The 25,745-nt window shown below is 46.9% G+C and overlaps 1 protein-coding gene across 4 annotated transcripts in view; it reads right to left on the bottom strand.

Moving 5' to 3' along the window:
• LOC137546767 (Krueppel-like factor 15) overlaps nucleotides 1-25,745 on the bottom strand; it is a 118,162-nt gene that overhangs the window by 50,159 nt on the left and 42,258 nt on the right. Inside the window, exon 2 of one of the 4 annotated variants that reach the window (XM_068269559.1) lies at nucleotides 1,813-1,926. The exons of the other annotated variants lie outside the window; for them this stretch is intronic. Coding sequence (XP_068125660.1) covers nucleotides 1,813-1,926 — 114 coding nt within the window. The remainder of the gene's footprint in view (nucleotides 1-1,812; nucleotides 1,927-25,745) is intronic. 4 annotated transcript variants of the gene reach the window in all.

Here is a 25,745-nt window from a genome sequence, read left to right as displayed (position 1 = left end):
AAATACTGAAGGAACATTTGCACTCATCAGCCAGGAAGCTGAGCAAGAAACCTACTTAGACATTCCAACATGACAATGATCCGGAACACAAGGCCAAGTTGACCTGTCTGGCTACTGCAAAAGAAAGTGAAGGTTCTGCTAATTTGAAAGAAAGCTCCCCTCCCACAATCGAGCATATAGTTAAACAAGCCCACCTAAATTTAAAGGGAAACTAAACTGAGAGTGATATGGAGGTTTCCATTTAAACAATACCAGTTGCCTGGCAGTCCTGCTGATCTCTTTGGCTGTAGTGGTGGCTGAATCACAACCCTGAAACAAGCATGCAGCTAATCCAGTCTGACTTCAGTCAGAGTACCTGATCTTCATGCTTGTTGAGGGGTTGTGGCTAAAAGTATTAGAGACACAGGATCAGCAACAGAGTCAGGTAACTGGTATTATTTTAAAAGGAAAAATCCATATCCTTCTCAGTTTAGGTTCCCTTTAAATATGGAATATAGAATCAGAGGTATAACCAGGTGAGTCTTATCATTAAAATGTCCCTAATGTCAGGATGGGCCTTTAGCATCAGCCTAACCCAGGGGTTCTGAAACTGGGTGCCGCGGCACCCTGGTGCGCCTTGAGCACCTCCCAGGGGTGCCTCGGCATGCATCCCCATCCTTTGTACAGTGTCATCAGGTAATGCAACCAGCTGCATTACCTGCCAGTTAACCTTTAATCCTGTTACTTACTGCAGTCCCCATGTGGGGAAATGTCTTTGTGGTCTACAAGGTTGACTCTTATCCTTTTGTGGTTTCAGGGGACTGCATAATGGGGGAGGGGGTCACTGACTACTTAGAGGTGGATTCTGCCTAATAGGCATCACTAGCTACTTGGAGGGGGTGCTACGTATTAAGGGTCATAACAGTATTTTGGTAGTTTTTGCCGAGGGGTGCCTTGAAAAAATTTCAAAGCTATCAAGGGCGCCCTCACTTAAAAAAGTTTAAGAACCACTGGCCTAACCTAATCCATTGGAGGTAATAAACACGATTTACAGAATATTATTTCCAGAACACTGGTTTCAGTAACGTTTTTTTGTTTAAAGGGATACTGTAGGGGGGTCGGGGGAAAATGAGTTGAACTTACCCGGGGCTTCTAATGGTCCCCCGCAGGCATCCTGTGCCCGCGCAGCCGCTCACTGATGCTCCGGCCCCGCCTCCGGTTCACTTCTGTAATTTCTGACTTTAAAGTCAGAAAACCCCTGTGCCTGCGTTGCCGTGTCCTCACTTCCCCTGATGTCACCAGGAGCCTACTGCGCAGGCACAGACCATACTGGGCTTGTGCTATACACTCCTGGTGACATCAGCGGGAACGAGGACACAGCAACGCAGGCGCAGGGGTTTTCTGACTTTAAAGTCAGAAATTACAGAAGTGAACTGGAGGCGGGGCCGGAGCATCAGTGAGCGGCTGCGCGGGCACAGGATGCCTGCGGGGGACCATTAGAAGCCCCGGGTAAGTTCAACTCATTTTCCTCCGACCCCCCTACAGTATCCCTTTAAGTTTTAAGATGCTCAATCTTTAGTCTATATAGCTCTAATATACACAGCTATAATATGATTCACAAGCCAATCTCAAATGTCTCTTTAAATAACCTTATTCCATATTGTTTTTACTTGTGATATGTCTATATATTACTATTAGAGTGTGACACTTGCTCTTGTTAACTGTACCTTGTTTATCTTATTGTTTATATTTTGTATTTTCTCATGAAAACTTCAATAAAAATTGAAAGGTAAAAAAGTGAAGTTTCTGAAGTGGCTATCTCAGTCTACTGACCTCCATATCATTGAGCCACTCTGGGGAGACCTCAAATGTGCAGTTCATGCAAGACAGGCCAAGAGTTTCCGGAACTGGAGGCTTTTTGGCAGGAAGAATGGGCAGCTCTACCATCTGAGAAAAAGATAAAGAGCCTCATCCACAACTACCACAAAAGACTTCAAGCTGTGATTGATGATAAAGGGGCAATACATGGTACGGTATTAAGAACTAATAAATATATATACTTTTGATCAGTGTTATTTGAGTAGTTTTTTTTTGATTGAAAAAGAGTAAACACAGTCGTTTGACAATAAATGGCTTCAGCCAACCACTAACCATTAGTAAAAGAGACGTTTTTGTGTTATGATTCGTGTTCTTTGAAAAATGGTTCCAAAATTATAAATTCTGCCAGGGTATATAAACTTATCAGCACAACTATACAGTCACAATAAGATGTATATATGATTTAAAAATACAGTGACTGCTTTACTGCAGCAGCACAAACAACTTATTTTTTGATTGGTTTATATCATTTTTGTGGACTTAGCACTGCTATTACTGTATATACCGTATAACTTATTTATGATGTTTATTATCTGAGAAATAGAACATTTTATCATACTTTTTTCTTTGAATTACAATTTAAATTGATCAGGAGTCGGAGTCGATGCATTTATTTTTCCTGACTCCAACTCCAGGTACCCCCAAAAATTGCTTATACTCCACAGCCCTGGTTATCACACTTTTTGGCATGTATGCATGTATGTATTTTAAACTTGAACATTTTTTTCGCGATTGTCCTTTTTAGGTCAGATATTTGTAGAGAGGTGATTTTAGCATCTTTAGGTCTGTACACACACCGGACTGGAGGCAACGACGGGTCCGTCATCACCTCCCACTGGGTGGGCATTCCAGCGTCAGTCCGGCGTGTGTACAGTCGGGCGGATCGCTCAGAAACAGCCGTATCAGTCTGCAGACAGACTGTACACACACCAGACTGTCACTGGAACGCCCACCCAGCGGGAGGTGACGACGGACCCGTCGTTGCCTCCAGTCCTGCGTGTGTACGGACCTTTTTCCTCAGGCACTGAATCAGTCGCCATTGTTGTGGATGTGTCAACAGAATCTGTTTACGAGGCTGCAAGATTTTCAGCCTTGGCTAATACAATCAGAACAGCTGTCTGGTTCAATTGGAGGAGATTCCTCTGCTACAACTGGATTCTGTGATATCTATTTTAAAAGGGACCTTCTTTTAAGTCCTGATCCAGATCCAGATACAGTGTTAGAACAGCCTTCTAAAAGGAAAACATTAGACTCAAACCGGTTTAGAAATAATAAAATAGTTCCTTTAGTGGGTTTTACTGTGTCCTCTGGGGTACAGAGGGGTTCCTCTCATAGAAAAATACGTTTCCCAAAAATAGGGCAAAAGGATATTTCGCCAACAAACCTCAGTGACTGGCTGTTGCCAGTAGGGGTAAGATTTAGGCTGGTTCTACAGTTGGCCATTGCATTTGCGGTCTGATTCTCTGCCAAATCGCAATGCAGACAATGTAATTTATTGCTGCAGAGTGTGCTGACACAGTCATATGCTTAACGCTGACAACACCAACCCCCCCCCCCCCCCCACGCCCTTTGCCCACTGACGTATTCCATGCTGGACAGGAAGTATCACTGGGACTCCCAGGTTTCCCCATTGTATTAATTTAGTTCTGCACATGCGTGCCGCACAACCAATATATTTAAGACTGCAGGTTAAGTTTAAAAGCGGCCTAAGGGGTACAAGCTGGAAATTTGTGCAGGTCTTTTTTCTGCCTCTTCCCTGTAATTTAATTGGACATACCTCCAAGGGACACACATGAAAGCCTGAGGCTTTGTAGTAGCATATAGGGGGCCTTCTCCCTGCGACTTACTGTGACAATGCCTCCAGTCTGTCAGGTTAGTTGAACTAACGTACCTGAATCTTCGGATACCGAGACGTGGAGGACAGCTTCTCTTGCAGGTCACTGCCAATTGCCCCAGAGGTTGGAACAGGAAGCGCAAGGCAGCGAATGGCAGGAGAGCCGGAGATGCGGATGATGATCCGTGTACTTCAGTGGCTGATGAAGTATATCTCTGATGAAGGAACGGGTGGCAGGATGAACCAACACCAGGGAGTCTTAATGAATAAACGGGTTGTCTCCAGCACAGCTCTCGGTCAGTTAGCGTAGCAGGGGTTGACAGATCAGGAACTCGGACACAGCATAGGTCAGTAACAGAGCGGATCCTCCGACAAGCCAAAGTCGGTACCAGAGCGGGAAGTCGGATGGAGCAGAGGTCGGCAACAGATCGGATAGTCATTCAAGCCAGGGTCATCAACAGGGTTCAGGAATCAGGGCAGATAGCGATCAGGTCACGAAACAACACAAGCTGCAATACTACAGCAAGTTGTGAGTGCTGCTCCCTGGTTTAAATAGGCCTCTAGGCGCCAAAATGGTGTATGCATGCGCGTACGTACTTACGCGCCACGCCAGCGCACGCGCACAAAGATCCGCCTCCAACGCGGACCATCATACGCATGCGCTAGTGGACGCGACGTGCTACACGTCACTCTAGCACACGCGCACAAAGAATCCGCGTCCAACGCGGACCCCCGTACGCATGCGTCAGCGGACGCGAGGCGCATCAACACACCCCCCGGAACGAGAGCATGTCAACACATGCACGCACGCGCTGGACCCCCGTGTGTACCTGCCGCCGCCAGACCAAGGTTAGTGACCGTGACAGTGCCCCCCCCTTAAGGGCAGCTTCCGGATGCCCCTTGGGGCTGGTTTACCTGGGTACCGCAGATGAAAGTTCTTAACTAGTCTCTTGGCGTGTACCTCAGAGGCTGGTTCCCAAGTGTTGTCCTCTGGACCATATCCTTTCCACTTAATAAGGTACTGAGTCTTGTTGCCTCTTCTCCTAGAATCCAGTATTGCTTCTACCTCATACTCCTCTTGCTCATCAACTATTATTGGTGGTGGTGGATCCTCCTGACGATCCGGAAACTGGTTATTCAGTGCTGGTTTCAATAAGGATACATGGAATACAGGATGAATCCTATATTTCTTAGGTAGCGACAGTTCAAAAGTTACAGGGTTAATACTTCTCTTCACAGGAAAAGGACCAATACATTTTGGTCCTAACTTCTTGGATGGACAGGGCAGTTTCAAATTCTTGGTTGCCAGCCAAATTAGATCCCCCACCTACAACTTTAGATCTCCTCTTCTGTGAATGTCTGCATAATGCTTAAAGGGGAACTGAAGAGAGAGGTATATGGAGGCTGTCATGTTTATTTCCTTTTAGACAATACCAGTTGCCTGGCAGCCCTGCTGATCCTCTGCCTCTAATACTATTAGCCATAGCCCCTGAACAAGCATGCAGCAGATCAGGTGTTTCAGTGGATCAGACTTATAAGTCTGATCTGACAAGACTAGCTGCATGCTTGTTTCTGGTTTTAATCAGATACTACTGCAGAGAAATAGACCAGCAGGGCTGCCAGGCAACTGGTATTGATTAAAGAGAATCTGTACTCTAATATTCTTACAATAAAAAGCATACCATTCTATTCATTATTTTCTCCTGTGCCCCTCTGTGCTGTTTCTGCCACTCTCTGCTGCAATCCTGGCTTGTAATTAACAGTTTTAGGCAGTGTTTACAAACAAACTAACCAGCTTCTAATAGGCTCAGCTAAGCATAGTGTATGAGTCATTCACAGTGTGCAGGGGGCCTGCAGAGGGTGTGTATCGCTTCTACCAATCACAAGCAGCCCTGCACATTCCACACAATCAATCCTTAGCCCGACAAACAGGACAGAGGAAAGATACATTGATTTATTACAGAGACAGTGCAGTTAGGAAAGACTGCAGTAAGCCAGAGCAGATTAGAACAGGCATAGGAACTTATAGGATAGAAGAACTAAGGCTGAAAAATTTGTTACAGAGTCTCTTTAAAAGGAAATAAACATGACAGCCTCCATATACCTCTCTCTTCAGTTCCCCTTTAAATCTTTCCTGGGCCGGAGCCATGGTATCTTGTAACAGTTTATTATTCTCTTCCCAAAACCTCCTCTTGTCTTCAACTGCGGGTACTGTGGATTCAATAATCATATCTGGTAGAAAAGTTGGATGAAACCCATAATTGGAGAAGAACGGTGCTTGGTTGGTGGAAGAGTGAACCGAATTGTTATACGCAAACTCTGCAAGAGGAAGGAGAGAAGCTCAATTGTCCTGTACAAATGATGAAAAGCAGCGGAGATATTGTTCCAGAGATTGATTAGTACGTTCTGTTTGTCGATTGGTTTGTGGATGATAAGCTGATGAATACTGAAGTTAATATTTAAGGCTTTGCATAATTATTTCCAAAATCTTGAAGTGAACTGTACTCCCCTATCTGAGATAATGTCACCAGGAACTCCATGTAATTTAACAATGTCTTTGATAAACGTATTAGCTGTGGACAAAGCAGATGGAGTACCCTTCATAGGAATGAAATGGGCCATTTTGGATAATCGATCAACTACTACGAAGAGATAGTTGTGAACCCTTCAGATGGTGGTAATTCTACAATAAAGTCCATAGATATAGAACTCCAGAGTCTCTCTGGAATAGGGAACGGATTCAATAAACCCCAAGGCTTATTTTGTGAGGTTTTACTTCGGTTACAAGTAACACAGGTATCCACATAATTCTTGCAGTCAGGAATCCTTCCAGGCCACCAGAATGATCTCTTGATTAATTCCACAGTCTTCCTTACCCCAAAATGTCCTGCTAATGGATGATCATGCAAGGTCTGAAGTATTTCCACACAACATTTCTTGGGAACAAATATTTTATTCTGGAAGAAATACAGTCAATCTTTAAGTATAAATCTTCCCACTTCTGGCGAAGATGCTGATTCAGCCTTAAAGCTGGCCATACACTGGCCCGATTTGCCGCCGTTTCGACAGCAGATTCAATCACTGGGATCGAATCTGCTGCCAATCGTTTGCGCTACACGCCGAATTTCAATCCATTTCATCCGATCCCGTCAATCGCTCCGTGTGGAAAATTACCGTCGATCGCCCGCGGGTAGGGAGCGCGTTGCTATCGGCGTTCGAGTGCCCGACGCAATAGAGAGGCAATACATTACCTGCTCCGCCGGCGCGACTGCCCCCGCTGTCACCGCTGCTTCTTCTCCGCTCTGGTCTCCGGCATGCTTCAGTTCCTCCTGCCCGGCAGGAAGTTTAAACAGTAGAGGGCGCTCTACTGTTTAAACTTCCTGCCGGGCAGAAAGAAGTAAAGCATTCCGGACCTGGAGACCAGAGCGGAGAAGACAGCGGAGACCTGGGGACTGGAGTCGCGCCGGCGGAGCAGGTAATGTATGCGGGCAGGGGGGGAGCGGCGGCAGCACCACCACCACAACAGATTGTGAACGGTTTCAGGCTGAAATCGGTTCACAATCTGTTTGCAGTAAAGGTAGCCATACGATCCCTCTCTGATCAGATTCGATCAGAGAGGGATCTATCTGTTGGTCGAATCTGATGGCAAATCGACCAGTGTATGGCTACCTTAAGTCTCCCAATCAAGTCTGCTTGTATTAACAAAAAGTTGAGAATTGTATCAGGTTTCTGAGGTTGAGTCTTCCAAGAACATGCGAGATAAGGCATCAGCCTTTACATTCTTTGGACCAGGACGGAAAGTGATGTGGCAATTGAACCGGGAAAAAAAAAAGTGCCCATCTTGCCTGCCAAAGATTCAGCCTTTTAGCAGTCTTTAAATACTCTAGGTTCTTATGATCCGTATATATCATTATTGGTTGACTTGCTCCCTCTAACAAATACCTCCATTCTTCTAAGGCTTCCTTGATCGCCAGTAGTTCCCGGTCTGCAACGTCATAATTCCTTTCAGACTCACTTAATTTCTTGGTAAAGAATGCAACAGGATGTAACAATGATTTTGCTCCCTGCCTCTGTGAGAGAAGTGCTCCCACTGCTGATTCGGATGCATCAACTTCCAGGATATATGGTAGTAATGGATCTGGATGTTTAAGGATGGGTGCCGATGTGAAAGGCACTTTTAATTTTTCAAATGCTTGTTATGCTTCTACAGACCATACAAACTTTATTTGTTGACGGGTGAGCTGTGTGATAGGAAGGATAATAGCTGAGACTCCTTTAATAAATTTCCTGTAGAAGTTTGCAAACCCTACAAATCTTTGCACACCTTTCTTGTCACTTGGAGGACGCCAGTCCAGAACTGCCTGAACTTTCTGTGGATCCATTGCGATACACTGCGAGGAAATGACAAGGCCTAGGAACTGAATACTATGCTTCTCGAATTCACACTTTTCTGCCTTGACGTATAACTTGTGCAGACGTAATCATTCCAAAACCTGTATTACTTGATTTCGATGATTCTCCAAATTATCAGAAAAGATCAGAATATCATCTAAGTAAACAATGACGAAATAATCGATGAAGTCTTTGAGGACATCATTCATAAAATGCTGAAAAGTGGCAGGAGCATTACATAAGCCGAACGGCATAACCAGATATTCAAAGTGTCAACATTTTGACCTGAAGGCTGTCTTCCACTCCTCACCTGCCCGGATTCGTATAAGATTATATGCTCCTTGTAGATCGAGTTTTGAAAAATTTTTCGCTTCCCGCAATTTCTGAAAAAGATCTGACATCAAAGGTAACGGATAGCGGTTCTTGACCGTGATTTTATTCAAGTCTCTGTAATCTATACATGGTCTGAGAGTTTTGTCTTTCTTTTCAACAAAAAAAATCCCAGCACCTGCCGGAGACGAAGAAGGATGGATGAATCCCTTGGCTAGATTTTCAGTAATATAATCTTTTAATGCTTTTTCCTCAGGTTCAGAAAGAGAAAAGGTACGACCATACGGAATTGGAGATCCTGGGAGTAAATAGATTGGACAATCGTATGGACGATGAGGAGGTAGCTGCTCTGCTTTCTGTTTATCGAACACATCCAGATATTCGTGATAACTGATTGGAACAAGAGCTGAGATATCTGAGACATTTAACAAAACATTGACTGGATTCGGACTGTTAGATTGGATGCAGTGTCTATGACAATAGTCTGAAGAAAAGGTAACTTGTTTGGTGGACCAGTTGATAACTGGATTGTGTGCTTTAAACCAAGGCAGTCCCAAAATAACAGGATATATTGGTGAGGAGACAACATCAAACTTTAGTCATTCGGAATGCTGTTTGTAGGGTAGAGAGGATCGGAATGGTTTAGAATGTAACTGGTCCGGAACTAATTGATGAACCATCTGCAAGATGGATATGTAGCGGAGAGGAACGGTGCTGAAGAGGGATTTGATGAGAGGCGGCAAAACTGCAGTCAAGAAAACAACTGCAAGCACCAGAGTCCAAGATGGCAGATGTTTTAACGATCCCTCCTGGGAACTGTAAGGTAATAGAGTGAAATTATTATCACTGCCAGAAACAGGAACATAGAGTTCACTTGGTGAAGTTGTTTTCTTACCTGATGATTTCACAGGGCATGATCTCACATAGTGTCCAGGATTTCCACAGTACATGCAGAGATTTTCCTTTCTGCAACGGTTTCTTTCATCAGGAGAGAGGGATGGACGCATCATTCCTAACTGCATTGGCTCACTGGAATCGGCAGACGCACCTTGATAGGTTTGGGTGGGAGAACTAGTTGGATTGGTACTGGCAGAAGAGAACCAGGGTGGACGGGAAAATCCCGCTTTTTCAAGTTGACGTTCATGGAATCTTCGGTCTATTTGAATTGATAATTGAATCAGGCCTTCTAATGTCTCTGGTATTCCAACCCAAGCTATCTCATCCCTTAAACTCTCGGAAAGTCCCATACGATACTGATAGCGAAGGGCAGAGTCGTTCCATGTAGTATCTATAGACCAGCGGCGAAATTCTGCCATGTATTCCTCAACAGGCCTAAGGCCCTGGCGAATATGTCTTAAGGTAGACTCTGCTGTGATTTATTTCTGGGGATCATCATATAGGGTTGACATGGCTTTGAAAAACTCAGCTACTGAGATCAGAGCAGGATCTTTCCGTTCCATGAGATTATGAGCCCAAGCCTGAGGTTCCTCTAATAATAGTGAGATAACAAATCTTACTTGAGTTTCTTCACTCGCAAATGTTTTGGGTTGTAAAGAGAAGAACAGCTGGCAGGCATTTTTAAAAGCTCTGTATTTGGCACGATCAGTCACCAGAAAAACGTTCAGGTAACGGAACACATGGCTCAGGTGCAGGAAGTAGCAATGGAGTTGCAGCAGGTGGGGCTGGAACTACTGGTGCAGGAGGAGGATTTGCTGGAGGAGTTGAAGCGATGGAAGCAAGAGAATCCAGACGACCTTCTAGATGATTGTATCCGGTTTGTAATTGCTTAATGAAGTCTGTGAGTGCTGCAACTTGATTGCACAAAGTTGACTGAGCGGAAACCTCCGCAGTATCCATTTTGTGGCTGTAGTATTCTGTCAGGTTAGTTGAACTCACGTACCTGAATCTTCGGATACCAAGACGTGGAGGACAGCTTCTCTTGCAGGTCACTGCCAATTACCCCTGAGGTTGGAACAGGAAGCGCAAGGCAGCGAATGGCAAGAGAGCCGGAGATGCGGATAATGATCCGTGTACTTCAGATGCTGATGAAGTATATCTCTGATGAAGGAACGGGTGGCAGGCTGAACCAACACCAGGGAGTCTTAATGAATAACCGGGTGGTCTCCAGCACAGCTCTCGGTCAGTTAGCGTAGCAGGGGTTGACAGCAGATCAGGAACTCGGACACAGCATAGGTCAGTAACAGAGCGGATCCTCAGACAAGCCAAAGTCGGTACCAGAGCGGGAAGTCGGATGGAGCAGAGGTCGGCAACAGATCGGATAGTCATACAAGCCAGGGTCATCAACAGGGTTCAGGAATCAAGGCAGATAGCGATCAGGTCACGAAACACCACAAGCTGCAATTACTGCAGCTGCTCCCTGGTTTAAATACACACAATACAATACAATACAATACAATGTACAGGAAGTAGCAGTAGAGTATTGTCCAGGAGGGGAAAGACTTTTTTATTCCTGTATACTTTCCATTCTAAAACATGGATACTAAGGGCTCGATTCACAAAGCGGTGCTAACCCAGTTAGAGACTTTAGGCATGATAACCATTGCACCACTCTGGTGAAAAGCCAGTTTAGGTGTGATAAGTTTAGGCATGATAAGTTTAGGTGTGATAAGTTTAGGCATGATAAGTTTAGATACGTTTACATCGCTTGCAAAGTCCCGCACGCAAAGCAGCGCCATTAAACTATATACGAAGTGCACCAGACTTTGCTAGCGTAAAACTTTTGATCAGCTGTGCACTGCGGTGCTAACGCAGTTGGTACTTAAACTTATCACACCTAAACTTATCATGCCTAAACTGAGTTTAGGCATGATAAAGGGCTTTTCACCAGGGTGCTAACTGTTAGCACCGCTTTGTGAATCAGGCCCTAAATCTCTCTCTCTCTCTATCTATCTATCTATCTATCTATCTATCTATCTAATATATATATATATATATAGCGCTTATAGCTGGTTGCCTATACTGAGGATACCTACACCTGATTTCCTATACTGGGGGCACATATAGCTGGCTACCTATACTGGGGGTACCTACACCTGGCTACCTATACTGGAGGCACCTACACCTGGCTACCTATGGGGGGGGATGGAGACCTTCAACTGACTTCCTATACTGGGGGCACCTATGCTTGGCAATCTATATCGAGGGCACTACACATGAGATCCTATATTGGGGGCACCTATACCTGGCTATCTACTTATGCTGAGTCTGAGGGCGTGTTTTTTTTTTTTTTTTTTGGGGGGGGGGGTGCACTGTGGCTAGAGATGTAGCGAACGGTTCGCCGGCGAACGGTTCCAGGCGAACATTGGGGGTTCGCGTTTGCCTGCGCCAGGCGAACTTTTCCGGAAGTTCGATTCGCCCCATAATGCACTATGAGAGTCAACTTTGACCCTCTGCATCACAGTCAGCAGGCACATTGTAGCCATTCAGGCTACAGTAAGCCCTGGAGCCCCACCCCCCCCCCCTTATATAAGGCAGGGTCCGGCGGCCATTACACTCATTCGTGTGCCTGCTAGTGAGAGGAAAGGGACAGCTGCTGCAGACTTGTTCTTCTAGGGACAGATTAGTTAGGTTCTTGGCTGCTTAGTTTGCTCCTGGCTGATTGTTATTGCTTTATAGCACCCTAGCTCTTGTCAGAGCTCATCCTGTACTTTTTTTTTTTTTTTACTGTGTGTCAAACTGACACTTTTGTTGCATGCACAGCCTTGCTAATTGATAGTGTGTGTGTGCCACTGCCAGCAGCCCAGCACATTCAGTGACTGACTGCCTGTGTGTGTGACAGGGAGCTGCACATTGTACTACCCAGTACTGCATATACCCAGTACCTGTTGTGTTTACTTAACCTACCTCATCACTGCATATACCTAGCTTTGTGTTGAGTGAACCCAGCTCACTGCATATACCTACTACCTGTTGTGTTTACTTAACCCACCTCATCACTGCACATAACTACCTGTAGTGTTGAGTGAACCCAGCTCACTGCATATACCTACTACCTGTTGTGTTGAGTGAACCCAGCTCACTGCATATACCTACTACCTGTTGTGTTGAGTGAACCCAGCTCACTGCATATACCTACTACCTGTTGTGTTGAGTGAACCCAGCTCACTGCATATACCTACTACCTGTAGTGTTGAGTGAACCCAGCTCACTGCATATACCTACTACCTGTTGTGTTGAGTGAACCCAGCTCACTGCATATACCTACTACCTGTTGTGTTTACTTAACCCACCTCATCACTGCACATAACTACCTGTTGTGTTGAGTGAACCCAGCTCACTGCATATACCTACTACCTGTTGTGTTTACTTAACCCACCTCATCACTGCACATAACTACCTGTAGTGTTGAGTGAACCCAGCTCACTGCATATACCTACTACCTGTTGTGTTGAGTGAACCCAGCTCACTGCATATACCTACTACCTGTTGTGTTGAGTGAACCCAGCTCACTGCATATACCTACTACCTGTTGGGTTGAGTGAACCCAGCTCACTGCATATACCTACTACCTGTTTTTACTTAACCCACCTCATCACTGCACATAACTACCTGTTGTGTTGAGTGAACCCAGCTCACTGCATATACCTACTACCTGTTGTGTTGAGTGAACCCAGCTCACTGCATATACCTACTACCTGTTGCGTTTACTTAACCCACCTCATCAGTGCACATAACTACCTGTTGTGTTGAGTAAACCCAGCTCACTGCATATACCTAGCATCCCCCCGAGATGGACAAAATGGACAAACCAGGTAGAGGAAGAGGTAGAGGCAGACCCAGAGGAAGGCCACCAGGCACCGGCAGGTCTGTGCGAGGTGGTGTTGCTGTGATTTCGTGCGGACCTGCCCCAAAATACAGTGCTCAGAAGAAGGCACGTGCCATCACTTCCCAAAATCGTGAGGAGGTGATTGAGTATTTAACACAGAACACCTCATCTCCCGCAGCCACCAGCGCTACAACAAGCACCACATCCGCTGCATTTGACACTTCGCAGGAGTTATTTGGTGGTGGTGGTGAAATCACCGATTCACAGCCACTACTGCAACAACAAGAAGAAGGCGCAGGTACACCACCTCCTACGTCTAAGTTAGGTGGCGATAGTATGGACGTAACGTGTGTGGATGTGGATGATGGACTACCTGAAGTTGGTGCAGTTGAGGAGGTTTCTGAGGAAAGCGCAGCTGGCCAGGAGGATTATGATGACGATTATACGGATACCAAATATGTTCCCGGTAGAGGAGATGACCAGGGGGACAGGTCAGAGGAGTAGTCAGAGTGGATTAGGAGGAGACGACTCCATGATAGAAGCAGAGGGAACTCGTCCTCAGAAACAGCTGTGGGCAGTGTCCGGCGCCATGTATCGCCAGCTATGGCCAGACAGCCAACATGCCCTTCAACGTCAGCTGCTGATGCCACCGTAGCGCCATCAGCCCAGGGGGGCTCAGCGGTTTGGAAATTTTTTAACGTGTGTGTGTCTCAGATCGGAGCAAAGCCATCTGTTGTCTCTGCCAGCAAAAATTGAGCCGTGGAAAGGCCAACTCTCACGTAGGGACAAGTGCCTTACGAAAGGCACCTGGAGAGAAGGCACAAACAGCTATGGCAAGAGGAAAAGCAGCACCCCTCAAAAGACAAGCCACCCTCCTTCTCCTCTTCCTCTTTCAGGTGCATCGTCTTCATCCACTTTCTCCCTTGCACCTTCACAGCCACCCTCCTCCACACCGCCTCTTCCCTTCAGCGGTTCCTTCTCCTCTGCCCACAGCAGTACCCAGCTGTCCGTGAAGGAAGTATTTGAGCGTAAGAAGCAAATGTCTGCCAGTCACCCTCTTGCCCGGCGTCTGACAGCTGGCGTGGCGGAACTATTAGCTCGCCAGCTATTACCATACAAGCTGGTGGAGTCGGAGGCTTTCCGTAAGTTTGTGGCCATTGGTACACCGCAGTGGAAGATACCAGGCCGCAATTATTTTTCACAAAAGGCCATACCCAAACTGTACCGTGCAGCTGAGAGGCAAGTAGTGTCATCTCTGGCACACAGCGTTGGGTCAAGGGTCCACCTGACCACGGATGCCTGGTCTGCCAAGCACGGGCAGGGCCACTACATTACATACACAGCCCATTGGGTCAACCTGGTGACCGATGGCAGCAAGCAGGGAGTACGTGGCTGCGCAGAGGACCGACTTGTCACACCTCCACGGCTTGCATGCAGGCCTCCAGCCACCTCCTCTCCACCTGCTATCACCGCTTCGCTGTCGTCATCCTCCTCCTTGGCTGGTGCCGCCATCTTCTCTCCAGCTACACAGCCCCAGCACCCCAGGGCCTATGCTGCATGCCAGGTGCGACGGTATCATGCAGTGTTAGACATGTCTTGCCTGAAAGCGGAGAGTCACACTGGAGCAGCTCTCCTGGCTGCTCTTAACAAACAGGTGGAGCAATGGCTGACCCCGCACAAGCTTGAGATCGGCAACGTAGTGTGTGACAACGGCAGCAATCTCATTGCTGCGTTGAACTTGGGAAAGCTGACACACATACCCTGCATGGCACATGTGCCTAATCTGGTCATGCAAAGATTTGTGTCCAAGTACCCAGGCTTAGAGGACGTCCTGAAGCAGGCCAGGAAGTTGTGTGGGCATTTCAGGCGCTCTTACAAGGCCATGGCATGCTTTACGGAGATTCAGCGTAGAATCAACTTGCCGGTGAGACGCCTGATTTGCGATAGCCCGACTCGCTGGAATTCCACCCTGCTGATGTTCTCTTGCCTGCTAGACCAGGAGAAAGCCGTCACCCAGTACCTGTATCATTACAGTACAAGGACACAATCTGGGAGGATGGGGATGTTGTGGCCCAACAACTGGACACTGATGCGAAATGCATGCAGGGTCATGGAGCCCTTTGAGGAGGTGACCAAACTGGTGAGTCGCGATGAGGGCACCATCAGCGACTTGATCCCCTACGCCTACTTCCTGGAGCGTGCCGTGAGTGGTGGATACAGCTGTGGAGGAGCGTGAACAAGAAGAGTTAGGGCAGCAGGAGTCGTGGGAGCCATTTACACACGAACCCGATGTTTCCACAACACCGGCGGCAGCACAGAGGGGGGAGGAGGAGAAAGAAGAGGAGTCGTGTGGGGAAGGAGAGGAGTCAGACTCTGATGACGGTGATGATGAGGAAGGTGTTTCTGTGGAGGAGGAAGAGGCGGCGGAAGGAGAACAACCGCGGCAGCCATCACAGGGGGCTTCTGCTGCTCCACGTTCCGACGGTATTGTTCGTGGCTGGGGGGAGGAAGAGGAGTTGCGTCCCGTCACTGAGGAAGAGCAAGAGGAGATGGAGAGTACATCTGCATCTAGCTTTGTGCAGATGTCCTCTTTCATGTTGTCCAGCCTGTTGAGGGACCCCTGTATCAAAAAACTCAAGACGAATGACCTGTACTGGGTGGCCACGCTACTAGACCCTCGGTACAGGCACAAAGTGTCGGACCTGTTAGCAACTCAACATAAGGCGGAAAGGATGCAGCACTTGCAGAACAAGCTGTCGATGATGCTTTACAATGCATTTAAGGGTGATGTGGCTGCAAAACGCAATCAAGGTACCACTGGCAGTAACCCTCCTCCTCCCAAGTCCACGCAAGCAAGGACAGGACGCTCCAGCGATCTCAGGGTGATGTCGGACATGCGGACATTCTTTAGTCCAACTCCTTGCCATAATCCTTCCGGATCCACCCTCCAACAACGCCTGGAGCGGCAGGTAGCCGACTACCTGGCCTTGAGTGTGGATGTAGACTCTGCGAAAAGCGACGATGAACCCTTGGACTACTGGTTGCGCAGGCTTGACCTGTGGCCAGAGCTGTCCCAATTTGCCATACAACTTCTCTCTTGCCCTGCCGCAAGCGTCCTGTCCGAAAGGACCTTCAGTGCAGCTGGAGGCATAGTTACTGAGAAGAGAAGTCGCCTAAGTCACGACAGTGTTCAGTACCTGACCTTTATCAAAATGAATGAGGAATGGATCACGGAGGGCTACTGCATGACCGAAGACTAAGTCAGTCCCCACACACACCTTTTCTGCCTGCAGGCCGCTTGACTGCCTTCTCCGCCACTACCAACAGGGTCCAGGACTCTAGGCGGATTCCTGAATTTTTAAGGCTGCTGCTAGCAGCGGCCGCTACACTAATTTTTCTGGTGCGTGTACATGTGCCCATCCCCCTTCGTGATCATTACCTTGCCGCGGTGAAGGGGCTTGCGCATCACAATGAAGCAATGACCGCCGGCTATTTGAGTGTCTCGGGTGGGGGTGGCACACAAAAGATAATAAGGTTGTTGCTTCATTGTGGTCAGACCAAATTTGATCAGCTGGACAGTCACTGTTCTGTCATTCAGCTACATCAGCCGGGCGAGCATATGGGCTGAAAAGCCACCATCACCTGCACTCTCGTCATGGTGCGCACCAGTCCAGCATGGCCGTCACTACACAAACGGCTGTTTGCAGTCACTGCATACCTTTCACTGCATCTGTGACTGCACATTATACCTGGCAGTCAGTGCATAACTTGCACTTGAATGGATACACTTTTAAACAATTTAAAAATACAACCATCTAAACTTTCAAACAATTTAAAAATACAACCATCTAAACTTTCAAACAATTTAAAAATACAACCATCTATCATTTTCAAAAAATTTAAAAAAAGGGCAAAAAAACTTGCCCTCCGTAAAACATTCTTGGCAAATGCTTTCGACTTGGTTTGTCTTCCGCTGGCTCAAGGGTCCATCTGACCACAGATGTCTGGTCTGCAAAGCACGGTCAGGGCAGCTACAGCATGGGTCTCAGCAGGCTCCCACTTCGGGCCGGAATCCAACCTTCATTCCCCGCGGTGACAATGGCAGACTTGCCCTCCATAACGGATTCCCGTTAAAGGATTTAAAGTTAATTCATTTCAAATACACAGCAGGGCCTCGAAAGTCCGCCTCCTGTATTGTTGTTTTTGGTCACTACCTCGGGGCGGGCGGGCGTGCATGCCTGCCTGCCTCCCTCCTTGGATGTGTAGTGGTAGCCGTTTTTCAGGCTCCCCACCGGATTCCATCCCTCATTCCCCGGCCATTACCCGGGGTCACAAATGGCAGACTTGCCCGCCTCCATATGATTCTCGTGAAAGGAATGTGGTGTCATCTTTGCCCGCCATAACTGGTTCTCGTTAAAGGATTTAAAGTACATTCATTTCAAATACACAGCAGGGCCTCGAAAGTCCTCCTCCTGTATTGTTATTTTTGGTCACTACCTCGGGGCGGGCGGGCGTGCATGCATGCCTGCCCGCTGCCCTCCTTGGATGTGTAGTGGTAGCCGTTGCTCAGGCTCCACACCGGATTCAAACCCCTCATTCCCCGGCCATTACCCGGGGTCACAATGGCAGACTTACCCGCCTCCACAGGGTTCTCATTGTAGCGGTACTGAACAAGTACACAGCAAGTAGAATATGTAATTTAAAAACAAAACGTAAGCTTTTTAACAATGCCATGGAAAGTTGAGAAGGAAGTCACACATTACCTGACATCACTGAGTGAGGAAGAGCAATCTCGCCATCTTGCGCAGTAGTCCAGCATGGCCGTCACTACACAAACAGCTGTTTGCGGTGCGTTACACAGTGAGTTTGGTGTGTCAGTGTGAAGCAGTACTCTAATTACACTCCCTGATTGATGTATACACATGCAAGATGTTTTAAAGCACGTTAGGCCTGCAATTTAGCATTCAATGCGATTTCTGCCCTTAAAACACTGCTTTGCATCACATCCAGATTTTTCCCCGGGACTTTTGGCATGTATCCCACTCCGCCAAGGTGTTAGACCCCTTGAAACATCTTTTCCATCACTTTTGTGGCCAGCATAATTTTTTCTATTTTTCAAAGTTCGCCTCCCCATTGAAGTCTATTGCGGTTCGCAAACTTTTCCGCGAACCGAACCTTCCGCGGAAGTTCGCGAACCCGGTTTGCGAACCGAAAATCGGAGGTTCGCGACATCTCTAACTGTGGCTATAACGCGTGGTGCAAATCGCCGGTGCTGTGCTATCATTCTAAATGGGGGGGGGCGGCTAACTGTCCCACTAATTGTTTTTATTAATATTCCTGAAAGGTTCTAGCCTTCATTTTTAAGTGTATTCAGGATAATGCACTCTTTCCATCCATGGGTGGTTTATTAATAGTATTTTTCCTATTATACATATGTGACGTGTCACGGAGATCTGAGCATTTGGCGTGATGTGTCATGACATGAAAAAGGTTGGGAACCACTGCCCTAGGAGATATCTCAGGAGAGAGGGAGAATTGCATATGGGCCTGTGTGTGTGTGTATACGTGCGTGCGTTTGTGTGTATATGCACGTGGGAAGAGGATGAAGGGGGGGGGGGGGAAATCAGGTTTCGCTCAGGGCGCTGTGAAACCTAAGGCCGGCCCTGCATGCAACCGAATTTCAGCCTGAAATTGGTTTGATTGTCAACTAGGCATGCTCTTGATGGCACTGATTTTTATAATATCAATAATAATTGTCTTATCTGATGGTAGATCGGCCACCAAGTCTACAGATGTATGGCCACCTTTAGCTAGAGCAGTGTACGTTCAAAAGTGATACGTGAACTGATAAGCAGTAAGTGCAGTGATCTTCTAAGAAAGAGAGAGGGTTTTTTTACTGACGCCACAAATATTTTCATGGACTTTACTGACAGCCCAGATTTGATGACTTTTTTACTGACTGTCAGTAAATTTACTGACGGTTGGCAACACTGATGCATTCTCTTGCTTAGTCACCTGCACTGCGCAGAAGTACCCAGGTAATCGTAGGTGTCTTAATTCTGGCCCTGTAACATGCATATTGTAGACATGCAAATATTCAAACCTATCTAGGGATTAGGAGCATACATCCTGACGTCCTCTCCTGGGACAGAAAGTGTATCATACCAATTGCACAAGGGAGCTAACGTAATGTATCCATGCGCACCATGCACATACACCAGCATAAGCTGTGTGCGTGCTGACAAAAAACACCGACCAGGAAGGAGGGAGTGAACTGGATCAAAACCCTGGCCACAAGGGAAAGTAACAATAAAAAAAAGTCTGCACTATGCATGTTACAGGGCCAGAATCATGACACCTACGATTACCTGTGTACTTCTGTGCTGTGTAGGTGACTAAGCAAGAGAATGCAATCTTTTGTGAACTAAGACCCCGTCTTTTGACTTAGCTGTAAGGATAACAGTGGTGCCTGGATGAGTGAATTTGTGAATGCATTTGTTTAAACATTTGCATGCGAGTGTGCAAAGGGTTAATTTTTTTTTTTTGCTATTTTTCTGGACACACCCCCTTCAGCTCCTCCCTTTCCTTAACCACTTGCCGACCGCCCCCAGCCGATGGGCGGCGGCAAATACTGGGCCTAAACGACCGCAATACGCCCATCGGTGGAGGCGGCAGCAGGCGTGGTTATGCGGCGATCGCGTCATTCGTGACGCGATCAGCCGCCGGCGACTGGCTCCGCCCCCCTCACGCTGTAACCCGCCGGCTGTTCGGAAGCGCCGGCGGGTTACTAGCACCCAGATCGCCGCACGTACAGTGTATAATAGGCTTTGTAATGTATACAAAGCCTATTATACTGGCTGCCTCCTGCCCTGGTGGTCCCAGTGTCCGAGGGACCACCAGGGCAGGCTGCAGCCACCCTAAACTGCACCCAAGCACACTGATTCCCCCCCCCCTGCCCCCTGATCGCCCACAGCACCCCTCAGACCCCCCCCCCCCGACCACTGTTAGCACCCAATCACCCCCCTAATCACCCATCAATCACTCCCTGTCACTTTCTGTCACTGCTATTTTTTGATCACCCCCCCCCCCCCCTGTGTACTATATGCATCTATCCCCCGTGATCACCTGCCAATCACCCCCTGTCACTGCCACCCATCAATCAGCCCCTAACCTGCCCCTTGCGGGCAATCTGATCACCCACCCACACCAATAGATCGCCCGCAGATCTGACATCAGATCACCTCCCAAGTGCAGTGTTTACATCTGTTCTCTACCCTAAACACCCACTAATTACCCATCAATCACCCATCAATCACCCCCTATCACCACCTTTCACTGTTACCCATCAGATCAGACCCTAATCTGCCCCTTGCGGGCACCCAATCACCCACCCACACGCTCAGATTGCCCTCAGACCCCCCCTTATCAATTCGACAGTGCATTATTTACATCTGTTCTTCCCTGTAATAACCCACTGATCACCTGTCAATCACCCATCAATCACCCCCTGTCACTGCCACCCATCAATCACCCCCTGTCACTGCCACCCATCAATCAGCCCCTAACCTGCCCCTTGCGGGCAATCTGATCACCCACCCACACCATCAGATTGCCCCAGACCTACCCTCAGATCACCTTCAAAGTGCATTGTTTACATCTGTTCTGCCATCTAATCACCCACTGATCACCCATCAATCAGCCCCTGTCACTGCTAGCCATCAGATTAGACCCCTATCTCCCCCTAGGGCACCCAATCACCCGCCCACACCCTCAGAACGCCCTCAGACCCCAGCCCTGATCACCTCGCCAGTGCATTGCTTGCATCTATTTCCCCCCTCTAATCACACCTTGAGACACCCATCAATCACCTCCTGTCACCACCTGTCACCCTCTAGCACACCTACCCATCAGATCAGGCCCTAATTTGCCCCGTGTGGGCTCTTGATCACTCGGCCAAACCCTCAGACCCCCCTCAGACCCCCTTCCGATCACCTCCCCAGTGCATTGATTGCATCTATTTTCCCCTCTAACCACCCCCTGAGACACCCATCAATCACCTCCTGTCACCCCCCTAGCACTCCTATCCATCAGATCAGGCCCAATACAACCTGTCATCTAAGAGGCCACCCTGCTTATGACCGGTTCCACAAAATTTGCCCCCTCATAGACCACCTGTCATCAAAATTTGCAGATGCTTATACCCCTGAACAGTCCTTTTGAGAAATTTGGTTTCCAGACTACTCACGGTTTTGGGCCCGTAAAATGCCAGGGCAGTATAGGAACCCCACAAGTGACCCCTTTTTAGAAAAAATACACCCCAAGGTATTCTGTTAGGTGTATGACGAGTTCATAGAAGATTTTATTTTTTGTCAACAGTTAGCGGAAATTGATTTTTATTGTTTTTTTCACAAAGTGTCATTTTTCACTAACTTGTGACAAAAAATCAATGAACTCACCATAAAACTGAATACCTTGGGGTGTCTTCTTTCTAAAATGGGGTCACTTGTGGGGATCCTATACTGCCCTGGCATTTTAGGGGCCCTAAACCGTGAGGAGTAGTCTAGAAAACAAATGCCTCAAAATGACCTGTGAATAGGACGTTGGGCCCCTTAGCGCACCTAGGCTGCAAAAAAGTGTCACACGTTGTATCGCCGTACTCAGGAGACGTAGTATAATGTGTTTTGTGGTGTATTTTTACACATACCCATGCTGGGTGGGAGAAATCTCTCTGTAAATGGACAATTGTGTTCAAAAAAAAATCAAAAATGTGTCATTTACAGCGATATTTCTCCCACCCAGCATGGTTATATGTAAAAATACACCACAAAACACATTATACTACTCCTGAGTACGGCGATACCACATGTGTGGCACTTTTTTGCACCCTAACTGCGCTAAGGGGCCCAAAGTCCAATGAGTACCTTTAGGATTTCAAGGGTCATTTTGCGGCATTTGGTTTCCAGACTACTCCTCACGGTTTAGGGCCCCTAAAATGCCTGGGCAGTATAGGAACCCCACAAGTTAGAAGAAATGGAAACTTTTTTTTTTGTCACAAAGTGTCATTTTCCGCTAACTTGTGACAAAAAATAAAATCTTCTATGAACTCACCATGCCTCTCACTGAATACTTTGGAATGTCTTCTTTCCAAAATGGGGTCATTTGGGGGGTATTTATACTATCCTGGAATTTTAGCACCTCATGAAACATGTCAGGTGGTTAGAAAAGGCAGAGATGCTTCAAAATGGGAAAATTCACTTTTGGCACCATAGTCTGTAAACGCTATAACTTTTACCCAATCCAATAAATATACACTAAATGGTTTTGTTTTTTAATCAAAGACATGTAGCAGAATAACTTTCGCGCTCAAATGTATAGGAAATTTTACTTTATTTGAAAAATGTCAGCACAGAAAGTTAGTCATTTTTTTGAACAAAATTCATTTCTTTTTTGATGAATATAATAAAAAGTAAAACTCGCAGCAGCAATCAAATAGCACCAAAAGAAAGCTGTATTAGTGACAAGATAAGGAGATAAAATTCATTTAGGTGGTAGGTTGTAAGACCGAGCAATAAACCGTGAAAGCTGAAGTGGTCTGAATGGAGAAAAAGGCTCTGGTCCTTAAGGGGCGAAAAGACTGTGGTCCTCAAGTGGTTAATACCTTATTTAAATGTCCCAACTAGAGGTGATGTGCCTGGATATATGTGTGTGTGTGTGTGTGTGTGTGTGTGTGTGTGTGTGTGTGTGTGTGTGTGTGTGTGTGTGTGTGTGTGTGTGTGTGTGTGTGTGTGTGTGTGTGTGTGTGTGTGTGTGTGTGTGTGTGTGTGTGTGTGTGTGTCCTATGCCAACAATATATCACACAAAATGTGAGCCCAGGCACCCAATGCCTTGGAAAGTGCTTAGACAAGCTGCCAAAAGGTAGACTCCATCATAAACACAGACAACACAATGCAGAATAAACCCTGTAGCGCTGTATCCTCATGAGCATAAATGCTTCCTCTGCTGCTGGGTGTTTTCCTCTCCCTTGTTATCACCTTCAGGCTGGTTTCAGAGTATAAACCTGCAATGCTGTGCATCGCTTGCACTGCACCGCAGAAACAGGCCTTCAGGGAATGCTACATTACTACGCAGTATTCCCCATCTGGCATTGGGTGCGTGCAAGAAGTGATGCGTGCTTGCTGTCACTTCCTGCTTTTGGGTTATGCGGAAGTGCACGGAAGCGTATTGTAAAAATACACTTCCGTGCATGTGCACCATGATGTCCCATCAGTCATTTTTTAAATTACCCCGCATCACCATAGTCTAACATGACTTCTGGGCCGTTGCAGATCGTCGCAACTCGAAGCAGAAGCCACGCAGTAACGAAGTTCTGGACCTGCGTCGGAGATGCGGCGAAAACTACTTCCATTGCACCCCGCCGTAACCTCAAAGTATGAAAGTCTCCATAGACTTTCAATACCTGGTGGTGGGGTGTGGTAAAAATACTGCACTGCCCCGGTGGGAAAGGGCCCTGAGTCTCACAGGTTCTCACATGTGGGAAGATGCAAACAAAAAGAAGGGTCTCCCTCCGTGCCAAGCAATCTTTTAGTTTATTGGTTTAAAATCATCCAAGTAAAAATTGTGTAAGTCTCTTATCTCTGCGGGTCCTAAACCATTTAGGACCCTTGGCAGAAGCAGTTTCCCACTCCAGTGGTCCTAAACACACGTCTCACTCTGTGAAACAATGCCTGCTTTCAACCTGACTGGTTCCGGCCCTCGCTGTCACCAGGGGTGCTGAGAGCGAGGGGGCATAATCTCCTTGTATACCTAAAATCATTACTTTAACCACTTGAGGACCACAGTCTTTCTACCCCTTAAGGACCAGAGCCTTTTTCTCCATTCAGACCACTGCAGCTTTCACGGTTTATTGCTCGGTCATACAACCTACCACCTAAATGAATTTTACCTCCTTTTCTTGTCACTAATACAGCTTTCTTTTGGTGCTATTTGTTTGCTGCTGCGATTTTTAGTTTTTAGTATATTCATCAAAATAGACATGAATTTTGTCAAAAAAAATGACTTTTTTAACTTTCTGTGCTGACATTTTTCAAATAAAGTAAAATTTCCTATACATTTGAGCGCGAAATTTATTCTGCTACATGTCTTTAACCTCCCTGGCGGTAAGCCCGAGCTGAGCTCGGGCTATGCCGCGCAGGAGGATTTCTCAGGCTGTACTGGGGCGATTCGCCCCATTCAAAGTGCTGTGCGCGCAGCCAGCACTTTGCTAGCCGCGCGCACAGCTTGATCACCGCCGCTCTGCGGCGATCGGCCGCACGCAGCGGCGAAAGAGGGCCCCCGCCAGAGCCCTGCGCTGCCCGGACCAATGAGTTCCGGGCAGCGCTATGGGCCGGATCGGATGCTCCGGACGTCGGCTGACATCCATGACGTCATCCCGATCGTCGCCATGGCGACAGGAGAAGCCAAACAGGAGAACGCGTTATATATGCGCTCCCCTGTTTGCTATTAGTGCCGGCGACGAACGCTCTAGAGGGACACATGCGCCCTCTAGTGGTGTTTCATGTAGCTACCACTCTGGTAGCTATACATGAAACAAAAACAAACAAAAAAAAAAAATAACCGCCAGGGAGGTTAATAAAAAAAAAAAAAACATTCAGTGTATATTTATTTATTGGATTGGGTAAAAGTTATAGCGTTTACAAACTATGGTGCCAAAAGTGAATTTTCCCATTTTGGAGCATCACTGACTTTTATGACCACCTGTCATGTTTCATGAGGTGCTAAAATTCCAGGATAGTATAAATACCCCCCAAATGACCCTATTTTGGAAAGAAGACATCCCAAAGTATTCACTGAGAGGCATGGTGAGTTCATAGAAGAATTTATTTTTTGTCACAAGTTAGCGGAAAATGACACTTTGTGACAAAAAAAAATGGAAAAAAGTTTCCATCTCTTCTAACTTGCGACAAAAAAAAATGAAATCTGCCACGGACTCACTATGCTCCTCTCTGAATACCTTGAAGGGTCTACTTTCCAAAATGGGGTCATTTGTGGGGTTTGTTTACTGTACTGGCATTTTGGGGGGTGCTAAATTGTAAGCACCCCTGTAAAGCCTAAAGGTGCTCATTGGACTTTGGGCCCCTTAGCACAGTTAGGCTGCAAAAAAGTGCCACACATGTGGTATTGCCGTACTCAGGAGAAGTAGTATAATGTGTTTTGGGTTGTATTTTTACACATACCCATGCTGGGTGGGAGAAATATCTCTGTAAATGACAATTTTTTTTATTTTTTTTACACACAATTGTCCATTTACAGAGATATTTCTCCCACTCAGCATGGGTATGTGTAAAAATACCCCCCAAAACACATTATACTACTTCTCCTGAGTACGGCAATACCACATGTGTGGCACTTTTTTGCAGCCTAGGTGTGCTAAGGGGCCCAACGTCCTATTGACAGGTCATTTTAAAGCATTTGTTTTCTAGACTACTCCTCACGGTTTAGGGCCCCTAAAATGCCAGGGCAGTATAGGAACCCCACAAGTGACCCCAT

The sequence above is a fragment of the Hyperolius riggenbachi genome, chromosome 2, assembly GCF_040937935.1.
Source record: "Hyperolius riggenbachi isolate aHypRig1 chromosome 2, aHypRig1.pri, whole genome shotgun sequence".
Classification (NCBI taxonomy): domain Eukaryota; kingdom Metazoa; phylum Chordata; class Amphibia; order Anura; family Hyperoliidae; genus Hyperolius; species Hyperolius riggenbachi.
This window is presented reverse-complemented; position numbering and strand designations above follow the sequence as displayed.